This window comes from Halyomorpha halys, unplaced genomic scaffold, assembly GCF_000696795.3.
Source record: "Halyomorpha halys isolate HHAL.00 unplaced genomic scaffold, Hhal_1.1 Scaffold46.1, whole genome shotgun sequence".
In the NCBI taxonomy this organism is placed as follows: domain Eukaryota; kingdom Metazoa; phylum Arthropoda; class Insecta; order Hemiptera; family Pentatomidae; genus Halyomorpha; species Halyomorpha halys.
Genome location: NW_027109456.1, coordinates 1,169,075 through 1,192,309, shown reverse-complemented (window position 1 = coordinate 1,192,309; position 23,235 = coordinate 1,169,075). Strand labels below are relative to the sequence as shown.

Below are 23,235 nucleotides of genomic sequence, written 5' to 3'. Positions count from 1 at the left end.
TAGTAGTTTTTATGATATTTGACAAAATAAACTCACAAAATGTTGATTTCTAGTTCTTCGTATAAAATGTTGGGTTTTGAAAAAATATATCTCTATTTTAACTCAAGACCCATAAGTTGCACATGTGTCTGCCAACACTTAAAATAAAGGAAATTTAACTTACTATAAAGTAGTTTATGAAACTTATCTTCGTAGGGGTAATAGTTTTTATGATATTCACGTATGAATATAAATTTATTTTAGCAAATTTCATGAAAACTACTACTCCTACGAAAATAAACGTCATAAACTACATTATAGCTCATTAGGCTAGCTTTAATCTGAGTGTTAATAGATATCTGGACGTCACATAGTTCCTGAGATATAGATTTCTCAAAAGAAATTAACTAACTACTGATATTTCAGTACGTTCCATACAATATTTTTATGAAATATTGCTTTCTAAAAAGCTATATCTAGAGAACTATTGGACGTAAATAGCTCTTTAGGGCTTATATTTTAGCAAATTTATTTTACTTCAAATGATGCTCTCTTAGATTTTCTATTGTTGTTGGTAGTTGTTAAGATAAAAAATGAATAAAAAATTAATTATTTTTAACGTTTTGAAACAGCCGTCATTTTTTATTCCCACTACCTATACTTGGCAGACTCGTCAATTTAGACTAGAAATTATACACAGTTTTCAATTAAGTAATCAAAAATTGAGGTGAAATAACTGCCTTTTTTCTCCTCTCGGGCTCTTGTACTAAATGGATAAGGTCTAATTACTTGAATAACTTAATCACTTTTCAAATTAATCCAATGAAAATATATTATTTTGCATTTATTTAAATTATTTATTTCTTTTAGGAATTAACTTTAGAAGTATTTATATTATATTTTGTAATAGGTTTAGAAAACGCTTGTTAAAGGTCATGGATAAAAAAAAATATTAAACTTAAACTTAATGAGCCTGTATTTTTATTCTTAATAAATTCTTGAATATAAAAAAGCTTGATAAATTTATTTCATAATTTTAAATTATTTTTACCCTACATTTTTATGGATTTAGATAACCATCAATTGTTTCAACAGAAAATGTCTGGGTACCGAATTATTGGAGTCACACGTTAACATACTTTGGTAGGGAGGCGAGACCTTTTAGTGTATTCCTATACAACTCTAATTGTACTACTTGAGTTTTGGTTATTAAAAAAAATAAATGGGGTTAGTTATAAATACATGTGTGTACTTTATTGTATCCGATAAGAAGGGCTTGTAGCATTGAGAGGTTTAGTTACGTACTTATCCCTATAAAGTTAATAAATACTGATCCGTCTGGTAAACATCCAAGGGGTTGACTGAAACGTAGGAAGAAGGATCGTGTTAATCCTGATCTTATGAATTTGAGTTTGGACGGACGTTATTCGGTAGATGTGTTCGGTATACATCGTTTAGTGGTATCGGCGTCGAATCTTCAGTTTCACTAATTCTATCATTGTTGTATATTTCTAGGTGGTTAATAACATTAAAAAATACAGTTTATTTCTATCTGTAGTTTAATTATGTTTGTAGAAGTATTTAAAATATCTACTACCATGTTTTCTACTGGAACGAAGTGAATTAAAAATGAATAAATATATTATTTTTGTTTTTTCCCCTCAGCTTTTAAAACCATCCGCAGGAAAACCCTCCTTCCTTTCTCACATTGTATTAATGCGGGACTCCAATAATTCGGCACCCTGAAATTTTCTGTTTTTGGTGTTGTTGGTCATGTAAATTCATAAAAAATATATATAATGGCTATCAACTTAAATATTTATTACCGTCCATTTGCAATTTAGTAAACTCAAGTAATTCCCAACAACGGATAATGCGTCAGTGTCTATATACATTGTCTGCTGATTGGTAAATTTCGTGTCTATTTCAGTACAGTTGAGGTCATATAACATAATTGATGTATCATTGTGTGTCATTGCACTTCTGCTCCTAACTTTCTATCACCGTCAATGGGTCGGACAAAGAGATGACAAATGATAAGCGTTGAAGCAAAGCAGATGTCATCCCCCGTTTCGCGCGTCAGTCCGGCGAAGATCATTGTAGTGAGTGATCAGTGGGTAGTGTTGCATGAGCGGCTGTCTTTCAAGTAATATGGTTATTTATTTTCCTTATTCATTGTGTTAATTATGTTAAATAATAATAATATTTATTGAAATTTGCAATTGTATGTACAATACATATAGCAAATATATTTATAAAACGTATTATAGTATAGTTCATCTCCATGACATTCTACACATTAATTGTAATCGGATACTTGCAGTTCAGTTAATGAACTGGGATGATTCTCTGACGTTTCAGCCAATTTTTTGGGCCAGTCTTCAGGATTTCATCACAGTTATTTTGAGGTTGTGTATTTCTATGAGGGGAAGTTACCAAAGAAATTCATCTATTAATATTTTAATTAAATTTATCTTTTTTTAATTTGATTTGATTTAAACTTTATTCTCATAATATGGTAATATATTGCATTTTTTTTTTTAAACGAATATTATAATGTTTGTCGTATAAAACTTAGAAGATAATGCAATTGCAATTTTTACTTTATTACTGGCAGTCATAATGATATAGGAACGTTGTTTTGGTGGGAAATCGTTCAAATTTACATCAATTGTATTTCAGTAAATTCTAGTTGTTAGAACAAAAGTATTTTATATGATTAATCAAAGTTAAAATCTATTAAAAATTTAAAAATTGGGATAGTTTTAGTAAAATTATGGTTCTCCATTGCCTCAAATACTATGTTTAAATAAACTTATGTCCGTTTTATGTGCATACCACATTAAATGCTTTATATAAAATTAAAATAAAAAAAAGTCTATTCGGATAAATTATAGGGTCATTCTCCCAAAATACTAGAATTTCTGCCCCTAGAATTTTTTTAATGAAAGATAGTAACCTCGTGAAAAGAAAAGGAAAAATTGCATTTTTGTATTCCAAACCTACTCTAATCTACCTCCAAATCTACTCCGCAAGAAATGTATCGTTATGCTAAATTTGAGTTGAATCGTGAAGGAATTGCCCAGCGAAAACTTTTAGTTTGATTGATGCGGTGCAGTAGATTTGCTAGAACAATCGGATTTTAGCTCCCATTTATGTCCGAATGCTTGTTATCACGCTGAAAAAAAAAATAAAAATTAAGTTCCAACAATTACATTTGACTATCATAAAACAAACACTGTAATGCTCAGTACGGTTTATCCATCCCAAAACATGTAATCAGCAGTCAAAAGTGGTTGTTAAAAGAAGTCATGTACGTAATATTATAAATGAACTTTTTATTTAACATATGTTTTTTCTACTAACCCGTTCTTTGGTGAATATGGACGAATAGAATTATCTTGCAAAAAAATGTTCTCAAAGAATTATTATTATTTTTTATGCTGAAAATCTTCTACCGTAAGTAGGTACGCTATTCTGTATTATTATTTCAAAAAAGTTTCGTGTTGTTACTACCTTACGCTACATTTATATAGTCCTTTGTTAATCAGTACGCAAATACAATAAAATTGTTTGAAAATCATAATCGTAATTAACATATTTACCATCCTAAGGTACTGCTACCACGCTTCTACTGTGACGTAGGATAACAACATGCGAGAACACGACTTCTGTTGTTGATAATTTGATAAGAGGACCAGATGTTATAACCACTCCAGTTTTGCTCGAATACTTTTTTTCTTTTAAAAGATCCCACGATTTTTGGTTAGTTATTCGTTTGTCTTTCTCAATTTTCTAGATTTTATTGTTTCCATTTTAATTTTTGAGGTATATGGTATTTATATGCAATTTCGGTCTGTAATTGTGTAGTGTTTAATAATTTGTTTTAATTACCATTAGTTTTCTAATAAAGAGGTGTTTAAAAATTATAATTATAATTAATATGAAGTCTGAACCTCAATGTGATGAAGTCCTCGATATTATGCGTTCGCTCACAGATACAAGGTGCATTTACAAAGTTTCAAGACTAACCTCAAAACTGAAACTTTACCCACCATTTTCCGTAGCGAACTAAAATTCTTCAATATATGACCCACGCGGGCCTCAACACAGCGCTGCCAGAGATTAATCCACTGTCCACAGGCTCCCTGAAACTCCACGTGGGAAGGTTTTAAGGGACTTCGTTAAAGTTTTCGCTGGAATCGTATTTCTCTATCAGGTTTCTCCTAGTTATTTCATGAAAACCAAAAGAAATATCTGGAAGCTATGACGGAGCTGTAGGGTGGCTGCGGCAACATGCCAATGCTGCCTCGTGGGTTCTACACTTTGGTAATGTTGTCACGTGGGTTCTACACCCTGGTAATGTTGTCACGTGGCTTGTACACCTTGGCGATGCGCCCTCTCTCACGCCGAACCTTTGGGTAAGGTAAGGGCAGGGTGCAACACTGCCGCAGCAACCCTACAACTTCGACCTAGCTCCTAGCTACTTATTTTTGTTTCCCCAGATCAGAAGAACCTGAAGGAGATACGATTCACCATGATTCCAACGGTCCTGGTAGCTTTGTGTTGAAGCCCATGGATCATTTACTGCAGAATTTTAGTTTACTGTACGAAAATGTTAAATAAAGTTTTGGTCTTGAAACTTTGTGAATGCACCATGCGTTACCTACATGTTTTATTAATAACACAATAACCTTGAGGATTAATTAGTGTGAATTAATTACTAACCAATTTTATATCTTATTGCTGATTATATGTAGTGTTCTAAAAGTTTGTGGTTAAAATATTCAGGATTACTTAAGCAGATACTAACTTCTTTGTGAATTTAATAGCCTTAAATTAAATATCAAATTGAAAAGTTTAGCCGTCGTTTGACTTGAGCTTACATTACACCGAAATCGGTGAAGCGTTTTATATTATTAGTACTCATTAGGAACAACTCATTAAGTTTTATCTAACCAGAATTTTCTGTGCCATCCACCATGCCAGCCACTTGTACTATCCCAATGTATCAAGCGAACTTCAGCACAAATGATATCAAGTAAAAAATTAAATGTATTTTTTGATTACCCTGTGATTATTAATATGTTTAATTATAAGTATTTATTCATCGAAAAATACTACCCGAACTCACCTATTTAAAAAATATATCTTTTTCGTAATTTCCCCTATTTCAAAGGACGTACCTTTCTATTTTGCTATTGTTATACAATTATAGGTAATTAATTGGTTTATTCAATTTGGTATCCATCAGTGCGTGGCTTGATGGGTATGACGTTAGAACTGTAGGCGATGACGTATTTATTTGCCTATCTCAACATCTTAATGATTCTTGGCTTTCTTTTATTTTCTGATTGACGGCGCGAATTCCAAATGGGAGCATAACTGAACAATGCCGCAAATTAGCGTACAATGGTTCATAATTTGACTTAATTATATATTACAATATTTGATAACAAATAATAAAATATCTGAAGGTGATAGTCTGGAGATGCGGTCAAAAAGGAACAAAAAATAATATCAACTGTTAGATGTTCCTTTTTGACCGCATCTCCGACTATCTCCTTCATATTCAGTTACGGTTAATTATTTTGTTCACTCACACGATTGTCAGATTGGTTGCACAGTCCATTCCCTATTATATCGTTGCTATTATTGGCCCAATTAAGATTTTTATTGCTAATGTTATTATCAAAAAAGATGTTAAGTAGTCCCTAAGATATTCGAGGGTATATATTGTTTTTAAGTTGTCTCAACAATGTCGTAATATGGACATAATGCCATATCTTTGTTAATAGTGTCCTAGTGGGAAAGTTAGTTTTTTTTCAACATTGACTACAAAGGTTCATTTTTCAAAATAACATACTGAAAATGAGACAAAAATATTATCTACTTTTTCAACTACTTAAATTAGAGGAAATATGGTGACTTGTCAAACTTTTTCATTTATTTATTTAATTTTTTGTTTGTTTTCTTACATTTTAGCATTAGTAGGAGTAGCAAGCATCTACAAGATTAAAAAAAAAAGAAAATCAAAGGAATGTAGACGACTTTATTTATCTAAAAATTTTCTTATAATCCTGGTTGTATTAACAGATATATTTTTTGGGTTTCTTAGATCAATACCGACATCGTCTGTACGCTCTCTTGTACTTTTCAAAATCCGTTTATTCGAAGAAATGTCTATGGAATCAGCATAACATTTTCTAGGTGATGAAGTGACTTTGACATCACATTATTAAAATCATTTATCAGGTGATCTATGGATTAGGAAATTTTTTTCATTTCCTGTTTTACCAAAACGTCCGAGCGGTTGTATTACACTCATGGTCTGTAATCATTTGTTCATTTCAATAAACGTTTACAATGCCATTTTCTGGATTATTGCGACTATTGGGTACCTCAACGCAAATCAATAGTCCCAATGTTCTGTATATCCTTTGTGGTGTAGGATGATTATGTTATGAATGATCAAGGAGTCTGTACTCTGTCAGCAAAATTCGATTTTTTTTTTAATTTGACAATTATTCTTTTCCGAATCAATATCTACCATACCTCCCTGAAGACACTTTTTATATATATATATATTCCCCTCCCTTGCCATTTCTGGCATACGGGGTGCGGGAGCAGTAGGAGCAGGGGGGTAGTGCGCTGGGGTTTGCGCATGGCACTGCTCCCAAGGATCACCAATTTTTTTTTATTCTTTTATTAATTATTCAATTATTGATTTTTTTCTTCTTTTTTTTTTACTGTGGTGCAGCCCAGCACTAGGTTTAGCGCTTTACTGATGGAGCTGCACATTGTCCACTGCATCCGTCTGGGTGCCTCCTGCAGTTACCAAACTGGTCCAGCCCTCCTGGTCTTTCTAAACTTCCTATATAATTAACTTTTATTTGTTATATTAGTCTGGGCATAGTGTTTTGCATCGAAGCATCCCGGAGTCGGGACTGCATCTGAACAATGAATCTACGCACTGGGATTCACTGCGTAGATTCACTGTTCAGATGCAGTCCCGACTCCGGAATGCCCCGCTGCAAAACACTGCCCACACCAATGTTCAGTTCTAATTCATCAGTGATTGCAAAAATGACATAGGGAGTTGCTTTCTAGGGAATTTCCTCTGAAAGCTATTATCTTCTCTAGTATTTTCAAATAGTTTATTAGTTTGAAATGAAAATTCACAGTATGTTAAGTACTACTTGCTTTCGTAATCTCTTTTATTCATTTTATTCTAAGCTGGTACCTTATAATTCTTGCCAATCAACCATTTTTTAGTGTAACGTTTTATTGGTACTTGAGTTAATAAAAATAACTATGAAGCGACCAACTAGACTCTGTACTCCGCAACATAGTACCGCAAAATCAATCAATAACGCCAAAAACACTGAGTTAAAATGTTCAAAGAATGAAGCAGAGAATAATTGCGTTCTGTTTCAATCAATTCTGATTCACGTCCGAACTGGCCAATGTTGTGCAACAATTAGTACAAGAGCCGGGGAGAAAAAAAGAAAGTCCCCTCACCCCAATTTTTGATTACTTTAATGAAAACTAGGTATAATTACTAGTCAAAATTGATAAGTCTGCCAAGTATAGGTAGAGGGAATAAAAAATTGCGGCTGTTTAAACACCTTTTAAAAAAACACTAATTTTTCATTCGGGGCTCTATATCTTAAAAACTACCAACAACACTAGAAAATCTAAGAGAACATTATTTAAAGAAGAGTAAATTTGTTGAAATATTAGCCCTAAATGAGCTATTTATGTCCAATAGTTCTCGAGATATAGCTTTTTAAAAAGCAAAATTTCTTAAAAAATCTACTGAAAAATTAGTAGTTAGTTAATGTATTTTGAGAATTCTATATCTTAGAAACTATGTGACGTACAGATGTATTAGCAATCAAATTAAAGCTAGTTTAATTTACTATAATGTAGTTTATGATCTTTACCTTCGTAGGAATAATAATTTTCATGATATTTGCTAAAATAAATTGATTTATAGTTGTTCGGACAATAGGTTTGATTTATGAAAAACTTTATTTCCAAAACCATTGGACATACAGATGTCTGCCAGCACTCAAATTAATGCTAATTAAATTTACTATAAAATAGTTTATAACCGTTAATATAGTGATAAAATCTTCCTTTACTTTTATATTAATTATTTCAATTGGACCCTGTAGATGTATTTGCTACCTTTTGAGGTGCCTAGATAACCCTTAGGGTTAGGAAAAATAGTTCAAGAGCCGAGAAGAAAAAAAGGCAGTTATTTCACCCCAATTTTTGATTACCTTAATGAAAACTATGTATAATTACTTGTAAAAATTGATGAGTCTGCCAAGTATAGGTAGGGGGAATAAAAAATGGCAGCTGTTTCAAAATCTTTAAAAAAAAACATTAATTTTTCATTCGGAGCTCTATATCTTAAAAACTACCAACAATAATAAAAAATCTAAAAGAACATTATTTAAAGAAGAGTAAATTTGCTGAAATATTAGCCCTAATAGAGCTATTTACGTACAATAGTTCTCGAGATATAGCTTTTTAAAAAGCAACATTTCATAAAAATGTACTGAAATATCCGTTGTTAATTAATTTATTTTGAGAAATCTATATCTCAGGAACTATGTGATGTATAGATGTCTATTAACAATAAAATTAAAGCTAGTTTAATGTACTATAAAATGGTTTATGACTTTTACCTTCCTAGCAATAGTAGTTTTCATGATATTTGCTAAAATAAATTGATTTATAGTTGTTCGGACAATAGGTTTGATTTATGAAAAACTTTATTTCCAAAACCATTGGACATACAGATGTCTGCCAGCACTCAAATTAATGCTAATTAAATTTACTATAAAATAGTTTATAACTTTTTTCGTTGTAGGATTAGTAGTTTTTATGATATTTGACAAAATAAACTCACAAAATGTTAATTTCTAGTAGTTCATATAAAATGTTGGATTTTGTAAAAATATATCTCTAGATCCATAAGACGCACGTATGTCTGCCAACACTCAAAATAAAGGAAATTTAACTTACTATGAAGTAGTTTATGACACTTATCTTCGTAGGCGTAGTAGTTTTTATGATATTCACATATGAATATAAATTTGGCAAATGAAATTTGGTCCAAACAATTATTAATCAATTTGTTTTAACAAATTTCAAAAAAATTACAACTGCTACGAAATTAAACGTCATAAACTACTTTATAGCTCATTAAACTAGCTTTAATTTGTGTGCTAATAGGCAATTTGACTTTCTCTTAGGTTTTCTTGTGTTGATCCTACTTTTTAAGATACAGTGATCCGAATAAAAAATTATTTTTTTTTTATCGCTTTGAAACAGCCGCCATTTTTTTATTCCCTCTACCTATACTTGGCAGACTCATCAATTTTGACTATTAATTATACATAGTTTTCTTTAAAGTAATCAAAAATTGAGGTGAGATAACTGCTTTTTTTCTCCTCTTGGCCTCTTGTACTAAATGAGTCTAAAAATACTAACCCGCAACACACCAGATTCATCGGGGCAGTCTGGACGCAGTCGAGATTCTCCACATTTGCTAAAAGTCGATTAAACTAAATGTATTACTTTAAGTTTATGAAAATATCATTTGTATATTTATATGAAATTGTCTTACATCCTTCACTTTATCCATGAATTCTTTACCCATGATTTGTTACATTTTAAAAATATAAATTTTACTTAGATTCAGTCTTATGTTTAATTCTAATGAACGACTGTACGTTAATAAATGTCCTTCCGAATCAGTGTAAGGAAATCTTTTGATATTTTTCTTATCGTGTGTAGAATTGTGGCCTACCGTGTATTTTTTTACGTTTTATGGTTATCTTTAAGAATATGACTGTCTTCAGTATTCCACGGTTTTTCATTATTAACTAACAAATCTAATTCCCTCATTCAAATGAAATTAATCTGTAATCTGCATTTTTTATTTCATAAATGCTGTCTCATTTCAAAGCATTTCCTACACTATGCTCTACATGTATTGGCCTTTAAAATTTACGTGATGGTAAAAATCCGTATTTATTTGTTGTTTTTTTTTGTTTTTTATAACAACGCAATTATTTTATTTTTTTAAATTTATTTTTCAACCAAATTTATTTATTAATTCAATAAAAGAATATCAGTATATATTGTAGAGAGCTTAAATAACTTGAATAATTATTTAACTATGCGAATTACTAAATTTTAATTACTTAAATTTTAGTTGTACGTTGTTCCCTGCTTCGCTATTATTAATCTTATTTAATTCTGACTCGGCTTATCTAACTTTTTTTATCCGTTTGACTTAGACTGCATGATATGTTCTTACATTAATTTTATCAATCATAACAATTCTTATCTATCACGGAATATTCGTGTATACCTACCTATATTTACATACGAATTTGTTATACTAATTCATTCAATGACGTGTCTTGAGAGCTTAAGGATTTGTGAATTGTCTGGGCCATTATAACTTCATTATGTTATTCAGACTCACTGTAATGTCTTGTCTGCGGTTTTTCTCTTTGGATGAGCAAATAAGCAATATAAATTTTATTTGTTTTATCCCTCTATATTTTTACGAAAACCGCAATGCCTAATCTTTTTTTGCGCGTTTAACTTTTGTATAACTTCTATCCCTGGAATCATTTTGATGTGGAAGAAACCTGCCAAATACGGTAACGTTTGTGTTCTTATTCTTTTATTTATTTATTTTTACCCTAAGAAGCTTATTTTTAATATATATTGTTTAATTAATAAATACATTTGTATAATTAAAATTATATACATATATTAAGAAATAAAATTAAAATGGAACGTCATCGGAATAAATAAATACTTAGGATTTTTAATTTTGCATTTACATGTTAATTTTCATCCTAATCTACGTTATGATTGTTGTTTCTTTTTTTTGTTGGGTTTCTTTTTTTATTTGTTATTCGGATTATTTTTGGGCAACCTTTTGCTTGGGCCTTTTTTAACCCCTTGTTGTATATTATATTTATTTAATAATAATTTTTTTTTTTTTTTTTATTTTTTTTTTTTTTTTTTTGGCCTTTTCTAGTAACGTTTCGGCCTTTTTACTTTTTTCCATTTTCAAACTTTTTCCGTACTTCTACATCCCAGTCAATTTATTTAAAAAATTTAATTTCATAAATACTCCATGGAAGTATTAGTTGTCATTTTTTTCTCATCTTATTGTTAATCTACAGAGATGCATGTGTTTTTTTCTTTAAATGCAATCCACAGCGAAGGTGATTTTTGCCTAGTTATCTATAGGTGACCAACCTATTCAAACCATGGTGGGGGGTCATGTTTTTCATATTTTGGGACTGCCACGTAATGAAAAAAAGTTGATTCGATCCGACGTCGACCGCAGATTTTAGATTGATAGACTTAGGTCGGCCCCGCATGAAGTTTTCACTTTCATATTTAAAATATATTCTATATCTTGCCGTTCTCTTGTGCGCAAAGAGAGTAATAGCTATTAATAAAAAATGTTTAAAAAAAAAAATTAAATATTTACTTACTGCTACAATCCATGAAAGATCAGGGGTAAGGAAGTATTATTACTTGACCAATGGTTATGCAAGGTAATTTTTTAACAGAATTATGCCGGACCGTCAAAATTTTTTTTAACTGATTAAGAGTACTTACTTCATCTGGCTGAGTGGATTTCTGAGGGCTACCAAAACCACAGGGCTGACTATGGGCTACAGTGAAACAGAAAGTAATTATCTGTCACAGCCGGATTCGAACCCGGGTCTTTAGTGTTAGTAGGACAGTGCTTTACTACTGAGCTACCCACTCCCACAATAAAAAATGCTATTGTAGCAAGTTATTCTGGGTGGCACTCACTAAAGGTACAAAATAGTAGAAAAACCTATTTGATGTTAACTAACGTCTCGCTCCACTTTGTAGGACTTCATCTTTTTTCTTGCTTTCACTGTATATTTATTATAATATTCTGTCACTTCTTACAATGTTTGTATCTTGTTTTCATTTAGCACTGACGAAGGCCTGCAAAGTGAGGCGAAACGTTGATGTTAACATTAGATAGTTTTTCTATTATTTTGTACCTTCATTTACCATCACCTTTATCTTCCTACAATCTACTTCATGTGGTCAGCTATCTTCTTCCAAAAAATGTTATTGTTAAATAATTTTTATTATTTATGTGGTCCTGATGAGATTTTCTCCCCAATCATTCTGATAGTACCGTACCTTCTTAGATGCATTTTGAGGTATCTAATTCAGTTGTATGTTGAACTTAAATATTGTTTTGCCCATTGCATTGTATAGTTTATTTATAGCTCATCGAGTGTTCTCTGATTTATTATCTTGTTGAGAATATATAGTCGTACGATCTGAGTTTTATAGCTTTGAGCGGTTACCAGGAGGCCGCCAAGAAACAAGAAAGGCTGAAACAGGTTTCTAGACAATCTATGTCAAGATCACATGTCCTTCAGGAAGCTTTCCTAGTTTAGTTAACATTTTCTTTCTTTTGGTACCATCCAAGCGAATATGGCTGTATATATATATTTTTTTAAAACACATCCTTATGTGGCTTAGATTTAATAGTAATAAACTGTAATACTTATTTAAACATAGCACAATTTATTAGCTTTTGTTTTTGTTTTCACTATCGGAATCTAACTAAATCTTCTTTTCTGGTGGATCTCTAACTTTAAGCGGAAGTATTCCAAGTTAAAATGCATTTCGTAAGTAAAAAAAAAATAATTATTACTTTTTTTTTCTATTCTAACATGACCGTTTTAATTCATTGATGGCTAGTGAGATTGTGATGATTAAAGTACCCCTACATGGTCGGTCAGAGTGATATTCATCATAGAATCAGCCAAGCTGATGTGAATCATGAATATTTTTTTTATTTTATTTATTTATTTTTTTTCAAGTAAATTCAGTTTGGTCCCAACGGATTGCAATATCTATCGGTCAGTGTCAAAACAACATACAGAAATTATAAGCATAAAATGAAATATGTGTTTATTAGACATTTATTTATTGGGGCATTATGGAAGCTGTTACAGTTTATATGCTAGAACTTTACAATTTTGAGATTATTTTTAGATGTAAAACATATGATTTAATTTATGCAAATTTAATTAAGTTTTGCAACTAAATAAAAATACTAAAATGAAAATATAATAAAACAAGAAAATAAATGAATTAGTTGAAGGTGTAAGTGGATGAAGGGATTATATTACATTTTTTGATTCTTTATTGTGGATAAAGGGAGTAGGTGCCTATCCAGCCAGTGTGAGGTACTCTAACCTCAAACTCCAATTATTAACTGAGGTACGTAGATGTAGAAGGAGCTATGTACACTTCAAAACATAACAAGCACGAACAAAAAAATTTACTATTTGTAACATGACCCATTCAATCAGTAAACCCATCAATTTATATGAAGAATAATCATTACAGAATTTACAATTATAAATTTATATACTGCTCCCTTAATTATTATCATAAATGTGGTGTGCGCATCACACAACTTTTACCTGCTAGCCTACATGCGTCCCCAGGTTTTGCATTGATTAGTAGGCTCGTGTTGAATTTAACGTTATTTTTGTGGTTATCGAAAAAAACATATTGTCGCATAGCCCCTTTATCCACTAACCCCTTCATTTATAATAAAACAAATTAAAGATTGCCTATATGAAGACAGCCGTAAATCTGAGGAAACGTAAATATCTGCAAAGTAGGTGGTAAAAAAGATAGAGATTATACTAGATAACCAATAAATCCAACTTTAGATCTGCAATTTTTATCTGATACTTCTTAATTTAATCACTCTGACCTTTGAAATCTTTATTTTGTATATTTGTGCTATGTAAAATAAAAGAATAAACCGAATTAAAATTAATCGAAAAAACGCTTTATTAACATCTAATAAATAAGTTAATTCTTGATTACGAAGGTTCGGAAAAAACCTATCATTTATTAAAACACGTGAACACTAATAGTTATATGTTGGCAGTTCTAAAATAATACTAATTGAGCAGAAACATGTGGGGCTTGCCCAAACGCCGTTTGATTTGTCCCCTAAAAGGAACGTTGGATGGGTCGGCCATAAATTCCTTATTAACTTGTCACAGCCAATCCAAATAACTTATCTAACAGCTTGCGTATGCGCGGATTTGCCATGGTTTGACAAATGTGTACCAGAACCTTAATAAATTCATAGCCCTCTTTTCCGGCGCGATCCGCTCCACTCCGTCCCGGCATTTCTACATCCATCGCATGCATTTAAAAAGCCAGAATAGAGGGGGGTGAACACAGTGAACGTTATTGTTTAGTGGTTTAAACAAATTATTTCTAATTTCCTCCCCCTCTCCCAATTTTTTTTTTCAAATAACTTATTACATAGTCTTTCAACTATACAACTTCTTGCAAGATTGGTTTTTGCCACGCACATGAAATATAGTTGAATTCTCAACAAAATAAAACGAATACCATTAATTTTGGACTAGTCTTGGCAAACACAGAAAACTTTTTTCTTCTTAGTAAATGAAAAAACATGCAAACCACCCACTCACTGACTTACTAATTACTGCGTTTCTAAAACGCCATTGCCTATGAAGATAAAATTGTAATGAAACAAGAAGCTATCAGACGTTATAATAATAGGTTTAGCTGTTTCTATTTTAAGTTACAATATCCTTGAAAATACCTTTTTCTATTACTATTGTACTAGACAGACCTTCAACCGGTTGATTCCTGTGCATTTATTGTGTGAACTTGTGTGATTCGACTGAGCTATTTGCGGTTTGGACAGCTCTGTGGCCATGGAACGAGCGATAACTTATCGAGAACCCAGACTGGATTTTCCAGATGCATGTTTGAACTTGTTCTGAACCTGTATTGCAATTGCAGCAGACAATAAAATCTATATGGATGAAAATTTCATATACCATTACGCGTTTTGGTTAGTTGTGGCATAAATAAAATAATAGTTATAACAAATTAAACTTAATGGAAAATAATATTTAAAAAAACTTAAAAGAAAATTACAATAGAACAAAATAATAAATAAATAAATTAACAATACAGAAATTAAACTTATATAGTAAAAAAGTAATATAACAATTAAATTTTTAATGTTTAAAGATAACGTTTGATATAACATAATAAAGGTATTCTTTATAAAGTATTCTTCCATTTTCCGAAATTACAATATTGATTTTATATAATACATAACATTTTAATCTCAGGAAAATTATTTCACTTCGGCACAGTTAAAAATAAATATAAGTAAAATATTGCAGCTGACAATATGTGCACAAACATAATTAAATATAAAGATTATATGAGCCTTAATTAATTAATGAATAGATTAACTTCAAATATTTTTAAATTTGGATATACCTGTGAACGATTAGCTTTAAAAGAAAAAAAAGAGACATTTGTTCCTAAAATCATAATATAATTTCCCCATGAGTTTTAAATATCTCAAAAGTTGACCTACCGCTTTTGCACTCAATATATCTATATATCTATATAGATAGTAATAACCCATATTTTTAATATTATAAATCCCCTAAAATACTATATAAGCTATTAGCTTATAGATGTAGTATAATTATTATACTTAGATGTAGTATAATAAATTAATATGGATAATAATAAAAATATTAATAGACTAATTTTAATATTTTATTGATTTTTTTCTTAGATGGCGTTTGTAATTATTCGAGTCTCTATTTTATCATGTTATCTACATTAAGCTTACTTAAATAATACTTTAGTTTATGACTCAATGGAAACTATTCGAATAATGATGAACGCGTAACGTATAAGGATATTACTAATCAAAAGAAATAAGAGTCAGACATAATTTGGCCTGTCCTGTACAATTTGGAAGTTGTAAACCGAAACAAATTCAGAGACTTTTGGGGTAAGAGAGGACCACTGCCCTAATCTTATCGTCTGGATTTGCACAAAGTGCAGACCGAATTTTCCAACCGAAAAGTGGCCTAGTGCAGTCAGTGGTTCTTAAACTTTTCGCAACGGCACTCTTATTGTGCTAAAGAAAAATTCGCTGCAGCCTTGTCGAGGTATGACATATTTGTGCTATAATGCTGGTACACTTATTCTTAGTTAAATATGTAGGAAAAGAAGGGGAAAAATGGTACAAAAATGATGCTGGAATGATAAAATTACTATTTTAATTTTTTTTTTTTTTTTGTAATATTTTGGGAAAGTCTCATTCGCTTGTGCACTCCGAGAATACGCTTGAGGTATTCAGTTGGGAACCACTGCCACAGTGAACTTATTTTTTTAATTTGTTAAAATGCCAGGATGATAAAAGTAATTTTGACGAGTAAAGTTTCATATTTTTCTTAATTATATTTTTTGTATGAACACATACACATGTACATATTTCAAATTGTATTTCACTCTGTTCGCTCAAATTATTACTTAATTTTAAATAATTATTTTTCCCTTGAATATTCCAATTTCTTTTCTTTCATGAACTTTCTGGATTTTTATTCTTAATACTTTCTCTCATTTTGTCGCACATTTATGAAAATATAATTACTAATGGTTATATTGAGTGTTTCATTTTACATGAAAATCAGTTCTATACTTGATAACATATTTATATATTATAAACGGTAGTTGTGCGTTATAAAAAAAAACAAAAAAACATTATACTGGCACCTATGACATTTCATAACCGGTATTCTTATGAAAAGTGCTCATAAACACTTGATACAAACTTCCTTATGAAAACAACTCATAAAAATTTTATTATTTAAGTTTTTTTGAAGTGGGATTTAATGACGGTATTTTGACGGTAATTTTATTATTATTGAAAAATTATAACGTTTGTATTAATTTGAAAGGTGAATGGCTATTATTACTTCTTTGCCCTTTTTTTCTTATTAGAATGGGCTAAAATTTTACTTAAATTAATTAAATTATTTTCCTTCTTTTAAAGTAGTTATTTTGTTTCAACATTAACTATGTCAGCTGTAATAAATTCACATAATTTATTTTCTTTATTATTTTGAGTTACCTTCTTTATCATGTTCTTTTGAGGAATTAATATAAGAAGATACTGACAAGCACTGCTTCAAACGTTTCATTGGTAAGGAAAAAAAGCCTTATCTATGACATAACTAACATACTATCAGTTTTGACACATAAGAGTCGTAAAGAATAAAGGACTAGTTTATTGCTGTCTTTATTGCTTGGCCCAGGTCAGAAAAACTTTTATGCTGAAAAGTTGTGTTGTTGCATTTCATTGTTAAAACCTCTTTAGAGCACTTAATTTCAATAATATTTATAATTTATTCTTTTGCGATATCTGAAATTTAAACTTACATTTTTTTTTCTATATTATTACGTCAATTATTTAAAACGTAAGAATTTTACTTTAATCAAATAGTACGACTATCTTGATATAGTTGTTCAGAACTAAGTCCATTCTTGTTTATATTTTGTTTCTCGCTCTGATTAGCCAATGGTTTTGTAAATTATAACTTTAAAGTTTTTGGGCAGACAGCGCGAGCTAAGCAATTTTGAAATTTAAAAATATCCAGCATTTACCGTCTTTAACCTCGCTTTTATTTCTTCTTTAAGTTCGTTTTTTCTTTATGTATTCGACTATTCTCTAATAATTTTTTTTTCATTCTTTTTATTTTTTTTTTTTGGCTTGTTCGGTTTTTTTATTTTCCCCTTGGACCTTAATTTCTTTAACCTATCTACCTGTTCAAATGTATTTCTTCTTATATCTATATCACCAAAATTCGTTCCGTTTATACTGCTAACCATATATTTTGTTTTATCCGTATTAATTTTTTTTATTTTACTTTTTTAAGATTTAACTTTAAAAGAGTCAAACTAGAATTTCTGGAAATTAAAATCTATGATGAAATAAATACTCTTTTGATAATTAGTGCTAGTAATAATTTTAATTTTATACTATTTTTTATTTTTATTTTTAAACCACTAGCCCCTATTTCTAAACGTTTAGAAGTTTTTTTTTTTAATATATTAATATTATCTTCAATTAACTTATCAGGGTGATTCATTTGAGCTGTGAAACTCCACTGAGTCTACTGCTATAATAGGGGTATTCATTATCTTTAGTTTAACATGTTAAATGAAGGAATATTTCCTTCTTTTACCATGTTAAAATGATATAACATAACATGGTTGAGAGTCTGTTAAATGGAGGATGACGTCATGCAACATACCAGCTGGCTCGTCACCGTTTTGTTTGTTGTGTTAGGTTACTTGCTCGTAGTTTTTGTTTTGATTTTGTTAGCATTGTTTGGGATGTTTTTAAAACTAAAAAAGCAATGTATGACAATAATAATAATAATAATGACAATTCTCAATTAGCTCATCTTGATTCTCTCCCTCACAAGTCAGAAGATCAACAAGGCCAAGGCACTCAGTGTCCAAAATTTCACACAATTTATATTGTTCAAAACTTAAAAGTAAACAATAATATGAAGTTTTGGAAGGAAAGTTGCTCAAAAAATCCGCTAGGAGCTCTTAACATTTAATACATCATGAATACCCCTAATATGTTCTACTTAGTTTAGAGACGCAACTACGTCAGACAAGCTTGCTCAATTCAGAGTCTAGAAATATTTAAAACTCATTCGGGACACTCATAGTTCTATTTTCGTAGTCATGTTGAAGCGCAAATTTATAAACTGCAATATTATATCAATTTTTTGCATGTAATATTGCAGGCTTACCTGAACGCGTGAATGTCATCTTCACTGATATCTGCACCAGTAGTGTGTTGCACTGTTGAGAGAGGGTGTTTGTCTTGGCAGTAATAACAACTAATATGTGGATATAAACTGTATAATAAGTATTTTTTGCAGAAATATGTACATTGACAAACATTTAAAATTAATAAAATAAGAACTGAAGGGTTTATTTTCCCGGCTCGTTTTCTCTAAATTATATCATTTGGTCACAACACCTTCTTGTTCTATACCGTAGTGCCTCATCACCTTCTTTCAAATTTCACACTCCTGAGTTGTTTTTAAAAATACCAAACTGTTAAGTTATCATTTTCTACTTTCTTTATTCGGACCCACAAAATTCTTCTTTTTGGTTTTATATTGGGACTAGAACAGAACTACATATTCTTTTTAAAAATTTTGTTCCTCCAACTCTTGGCACTCCTCTCAAATGCATTTGAGTCTTATACGAACTGCTTTGCTTTTATTTTCGGAATAAAAGTTTAGGAGTTAATTGGATAATTTTTACAAAACTATTTGAAAATTCAAAGTAGTAAGTTCATGCTGGTCTTTGACGATATGGAAAAACTATTTAGAGGGTCCAGTGATATACCTTCGACCTTTTCCATTCTATGGTTAAAGGTACTTCAGATAAATTTATGTTTCATGTCATATTACAATGTGTAGACGAATACAACCATCTAAAGTGTCTTAGCAATCCTTGTTTCGTAGATGTAGTATGTACCATTCACACTTCCTAAAAGATGTTTCAACTTGAAAAATATTCACTTCTTATGGTTGAAATAGGATAAATATTTTTCACCTGTTCTCCAGTGTTACATCGTTGTTTCCAATGCTACTCTTTTAGGAATACTATATTTACTGAAGAGAGAACCTTGAAAAAAATGGTAGTAGATTGCATAATAAGTAATGGTAGTTATAAAGGTACAACACTCTCTTCTACAGATAGGAATAAATATTTTATCAATTAATTGCTAATAAACTAATAAATCATCAAAATTCAATAGTTTTATCTATTTATGATATATTTTCTATGCAAATAGAGAATTAACTAATACGGCTCGTGGTTTGTATTCCAAAATCAGCCTGGTCCATTTTCTGATTTTTAATAATTATTTTTTTCTTAAACAGTTGTACAAATTTTCCAAAATATGTTACGTAATTGTGATTCAACAGCTTTAGGAATAAAAACCTTTCACATTATAATAATCCATAAGGAAAACTGTTAAAGAAATGGATGATGAACTTGCCAGGTTTTGTAATGCAATATCCCTCCTATATACTTCCAATATTTTTATCTGAATTGAATCCTATTTCTATTCGATGACCAAACCGTAGATCTAGTGGAATTTCTAAACATTCGATCACCTGATTTATTTATAGCAGCCGTTTTTTTTTCTTCTGTTCTTCGAATGATATTTTTGAGCTGATCTTTTTTTTTTCAAATTCTCATTTAAATCTTTATCAGTTTATCTTTATTTGGTGAACTCGATGTTGTGTAAGCAATACGTTCTGTTTATGGAGCAGATTGTCTTTCTTCAGTTTTATTATATTTTATGGTCGTTTCTTTTTGTTTAAACCCAATTCCCCTTGAGTCAATTTGACAATTTATTAATTTAATAGATGAAGAATTAAGTATTATATAGTATGGATCATAGATTTTTTTTTTTTTGAGGTTTGAAATTAGAAGGGGTACCCCCTGCCTGCCTCCATTACTCCAACAGTGGACCAACCTTCGTTTTACAAATTACATAAATATAATATAAACTGTTCATTTGATTGCACTACTCGTTGCTCAAATTGTATAACTGTAATATAATGTATTCTGTGGTTCAGATTGTATTATTTTTTTTTCATTATAGTGTACTAAATATAAATATATTGTGCTTTTTTTTCTTTTCTAACTGTTTAGGCTTTAAGTGTTTAATTCGCTGAGAGTAAAATAAAATATTACATAGTGATCACTAAAAATTTTCTTACATAATAGAGTGAAATAGTTTTTAGAGTTAGTAGAAAAAGTCGAAGTTTTTCAAAAGACCAGAAATTCTATTGTTATATGATATCTTATCTAAAAAATATCTAAATGTGGTATTGTTGAAAAATAGTTATCGTACAAAGGAACAATTTTAGTAAACCTTTAGGCTTTGAAGTTTCTAGCCTGTGCTTCCAATACTGATACCTGTGACCATCATAAATTTTACCGTTAGGTGATTTTCTGTACCCTCTTTTAGGCAAGCTCCGTCAAAATTTTCAGTTACTCTACTGAACGCATGGAGTAAACATCTGTTGAAATTGCATTACATTTTGCTTTGTATTTTTACATCTTGAAGACTTGTGCAGTTTGAACAAGTAAGTGATTCTTGATTATTTATTTTTATTAAATGTTGGGGATCTTTTTTTTTTTTTAGTTTGTGTGTGAATTGTCTAGTTAAGCAGTAGACTTTTTGTTTAGTTATTTTTCTGTGAAATGTGTATTCATATTAGGTTTTCATAAATCAGTACTATGCCTCCTAATTTGTTTTTTGTTTTTTTTTATTGGTTCTTAAAACTCGATAATCTCGTAAAAAAAGTTTATTATTCAAAAATAAAGTTAAATATTATAAACCAATAAAAACGATAGAAATAAACTAAAACTTCAATTTTCTTAATCTAAAAATTAAGTGTATGGTGGCAATGTAAAAACAAAATTAACATAACGTAAGATAGAAGTCTCAGGTTCAGTGCTGAAATAAATAACGTATTGCATGAAAATGTTTTAAATTATGTTAATAATAATCATATGAAAATATTTTTTTCAAAGTTTCGGTTATGTGTCAGTAAAATGCGCCTGATTTGCCATAACCTTTAGGAAGCCTAGTATTTTTCAATTCTTTCAATACTTTTTTTTTACACTTCCTTACTTTTATAATTCCTGTTGTGTCCAATCGTTTTCTACTTTATTGTAGAAGTAAGTATAGTCAATTAAGGGTACTTTTGGAAAATTTGAGGTCCATGCAAGTCTAGTTAAAAATGAACATTCCTATTCTTCATCTATTTTTTCCCCCATACCAAATTAAGTTAAACCTCGTTATATTGTTTAACGTTATATGATATATCATATCTTAGAGTGGGAAAACAATTATCTTGCTTAAACCAAAAACGACAATTTATTTAATTATTTGAGGCTTCCGATCGAGGCATGGCAACTGATTTTTTTTATGAATGGAGTGTTTTGGCATCACAGGCTCATTTCATAAATTTTTGGACGAATCTTTAAAAAGTTAATTTGCTTAAGATGAAATTGTAGATATTTAGTTATGGGCTCCTGTTAGAAGGTATAACATTACAATTAACAAACAAGTTTTTATTTTATCGTTTACTGTATTTTACGACCTCATTTATTTGTTAATGCTACTGTTCATCGAGTACATGTGGATTCAAAGACCTAGTTTAATGGCTTGTTCTCTTGGGTTCTGTCTGCTGCTTCTATTGGCCGATTTCCAGATGAGCTTCAACGTTGTCTCCCCTTTAACCTTCTGTTTGCTTGCGTGCCAAAAAACTACTCTATTGACAGTCTCTCTCTCTGCCCATTTTCCCCCAGCCGAGTGTTTGTCTAGTTAGATGTGTGGGATTATGTAGAACTCTTGAAGTTCTATTTTCCATTGGCAAATTGGGCACCCGATACTTTAATGCGTTGGATAAAACTCCGAATAGGAAAAGGTAAAACGTAATTAATGAATATCAATTCAATAATTATATAATTGGCGAAAGTAAAAAATAACTCTCAACATAGTTAAGTTAAAATGATTTAATTGAGAAAAATTATTATATGCCGTAAATATTGTCAAAGAAATGTCCAGAAATAAATAAGACCTCACAATGACCCTATTTTGGGCTATGTTTTAAATAATGTGACTGGGTAATAATTTTATATTTATTAATAACTAGCAGACCTGGCAATACTTTGATATTGTTATATTTGAGGGTGTATAAACATTAATTGTACAATATTGAAACTTTGATATCAATTAATATATTTAGTTACATTAAACATACATAGTTTTATTTATACATTGGATTATTGATTCAATTTATTGTTTATTATTTTTATTTAGTCTATTGGGGAGAATATTATGTGAGTCATTCTTAAATTGCGATGCTATTTCACTTAGAGGGATTTTCAAAAAATTTAAATTGCCTGAGTATAAATTATTATTATTTTTTTTTTGCGTATCCTTCTTTAGACCGAAATTTCCTTCTCATTTTGAAGCTAATAATTAATGGCTATGTAGTTATAAAATATTTAATGGTAGTTTTGTCATTTCTCAGTTGTTAATTTTGTGAGCTACGCGCCAAAAACGTTTAATTTTGTTCATAACTTATTCTTAATTTTTTTTTTTAATTATTTATTTATTGTAATTTACAACTGTACAAAATAATACAATAGGTAAATATGTAGTATGTTTCATATACACTTGAAAAACTTGGGAAGGAACCACCCATTGGT

General features: G+C 30.1%; 2 protein-coding genes across 5 annotated transcripts in view; one reads left to right on the top strand and one right to left on the bottom strand.

Moving 5' to 3' along the window:
* Det (Deterin) overlaps positions 1-14,821 on the bottom strand; it is a 29,351-nt gene extending 14,530 nt beyond the window's left edge. Inside the window, exon 1 of the mRNA XM_067047649.1 lies at positions 14,720-14,821. Coding sequence (XP_066903750.1) covers positions 14,720-14,806 — 87 coding nt within the window. The 5' untranslated portion in view covers positions 14,807-14,821. The remainder of the gene's footprint in view (positions 1-14,719) is intronic.
* Polr2D (RNA polymerase II subunit D) overlaps positions 1-23,235 on the top strand; it is a 92,404-nt gene that overhangs the window by 6,829 nt on the left and 62,340 nt on the right. Inside the window, exon 1 of one of the 4 annotated variants that reach the window (XM_067047651.1) lies at positions 2,092-2,125. The exons of 2 other annotated variants lie outside the window; for them this stretch is intronic. In XM_067047651.1, the coding sequence (XP_066903752.1) occupies positions 2,107-2,125 (19 nt within the window). In that variant the 5' untranslated portion in view covers positions 2,092-2,106. Of the gene's footprint in view, positions 1-2,091; positions 2,126-3,321; positions 3,439-23,235 lie in introns of those variants that run through there. One more of the 4 variants, XM_067047650.1, reaches the window with a different exon arrangement.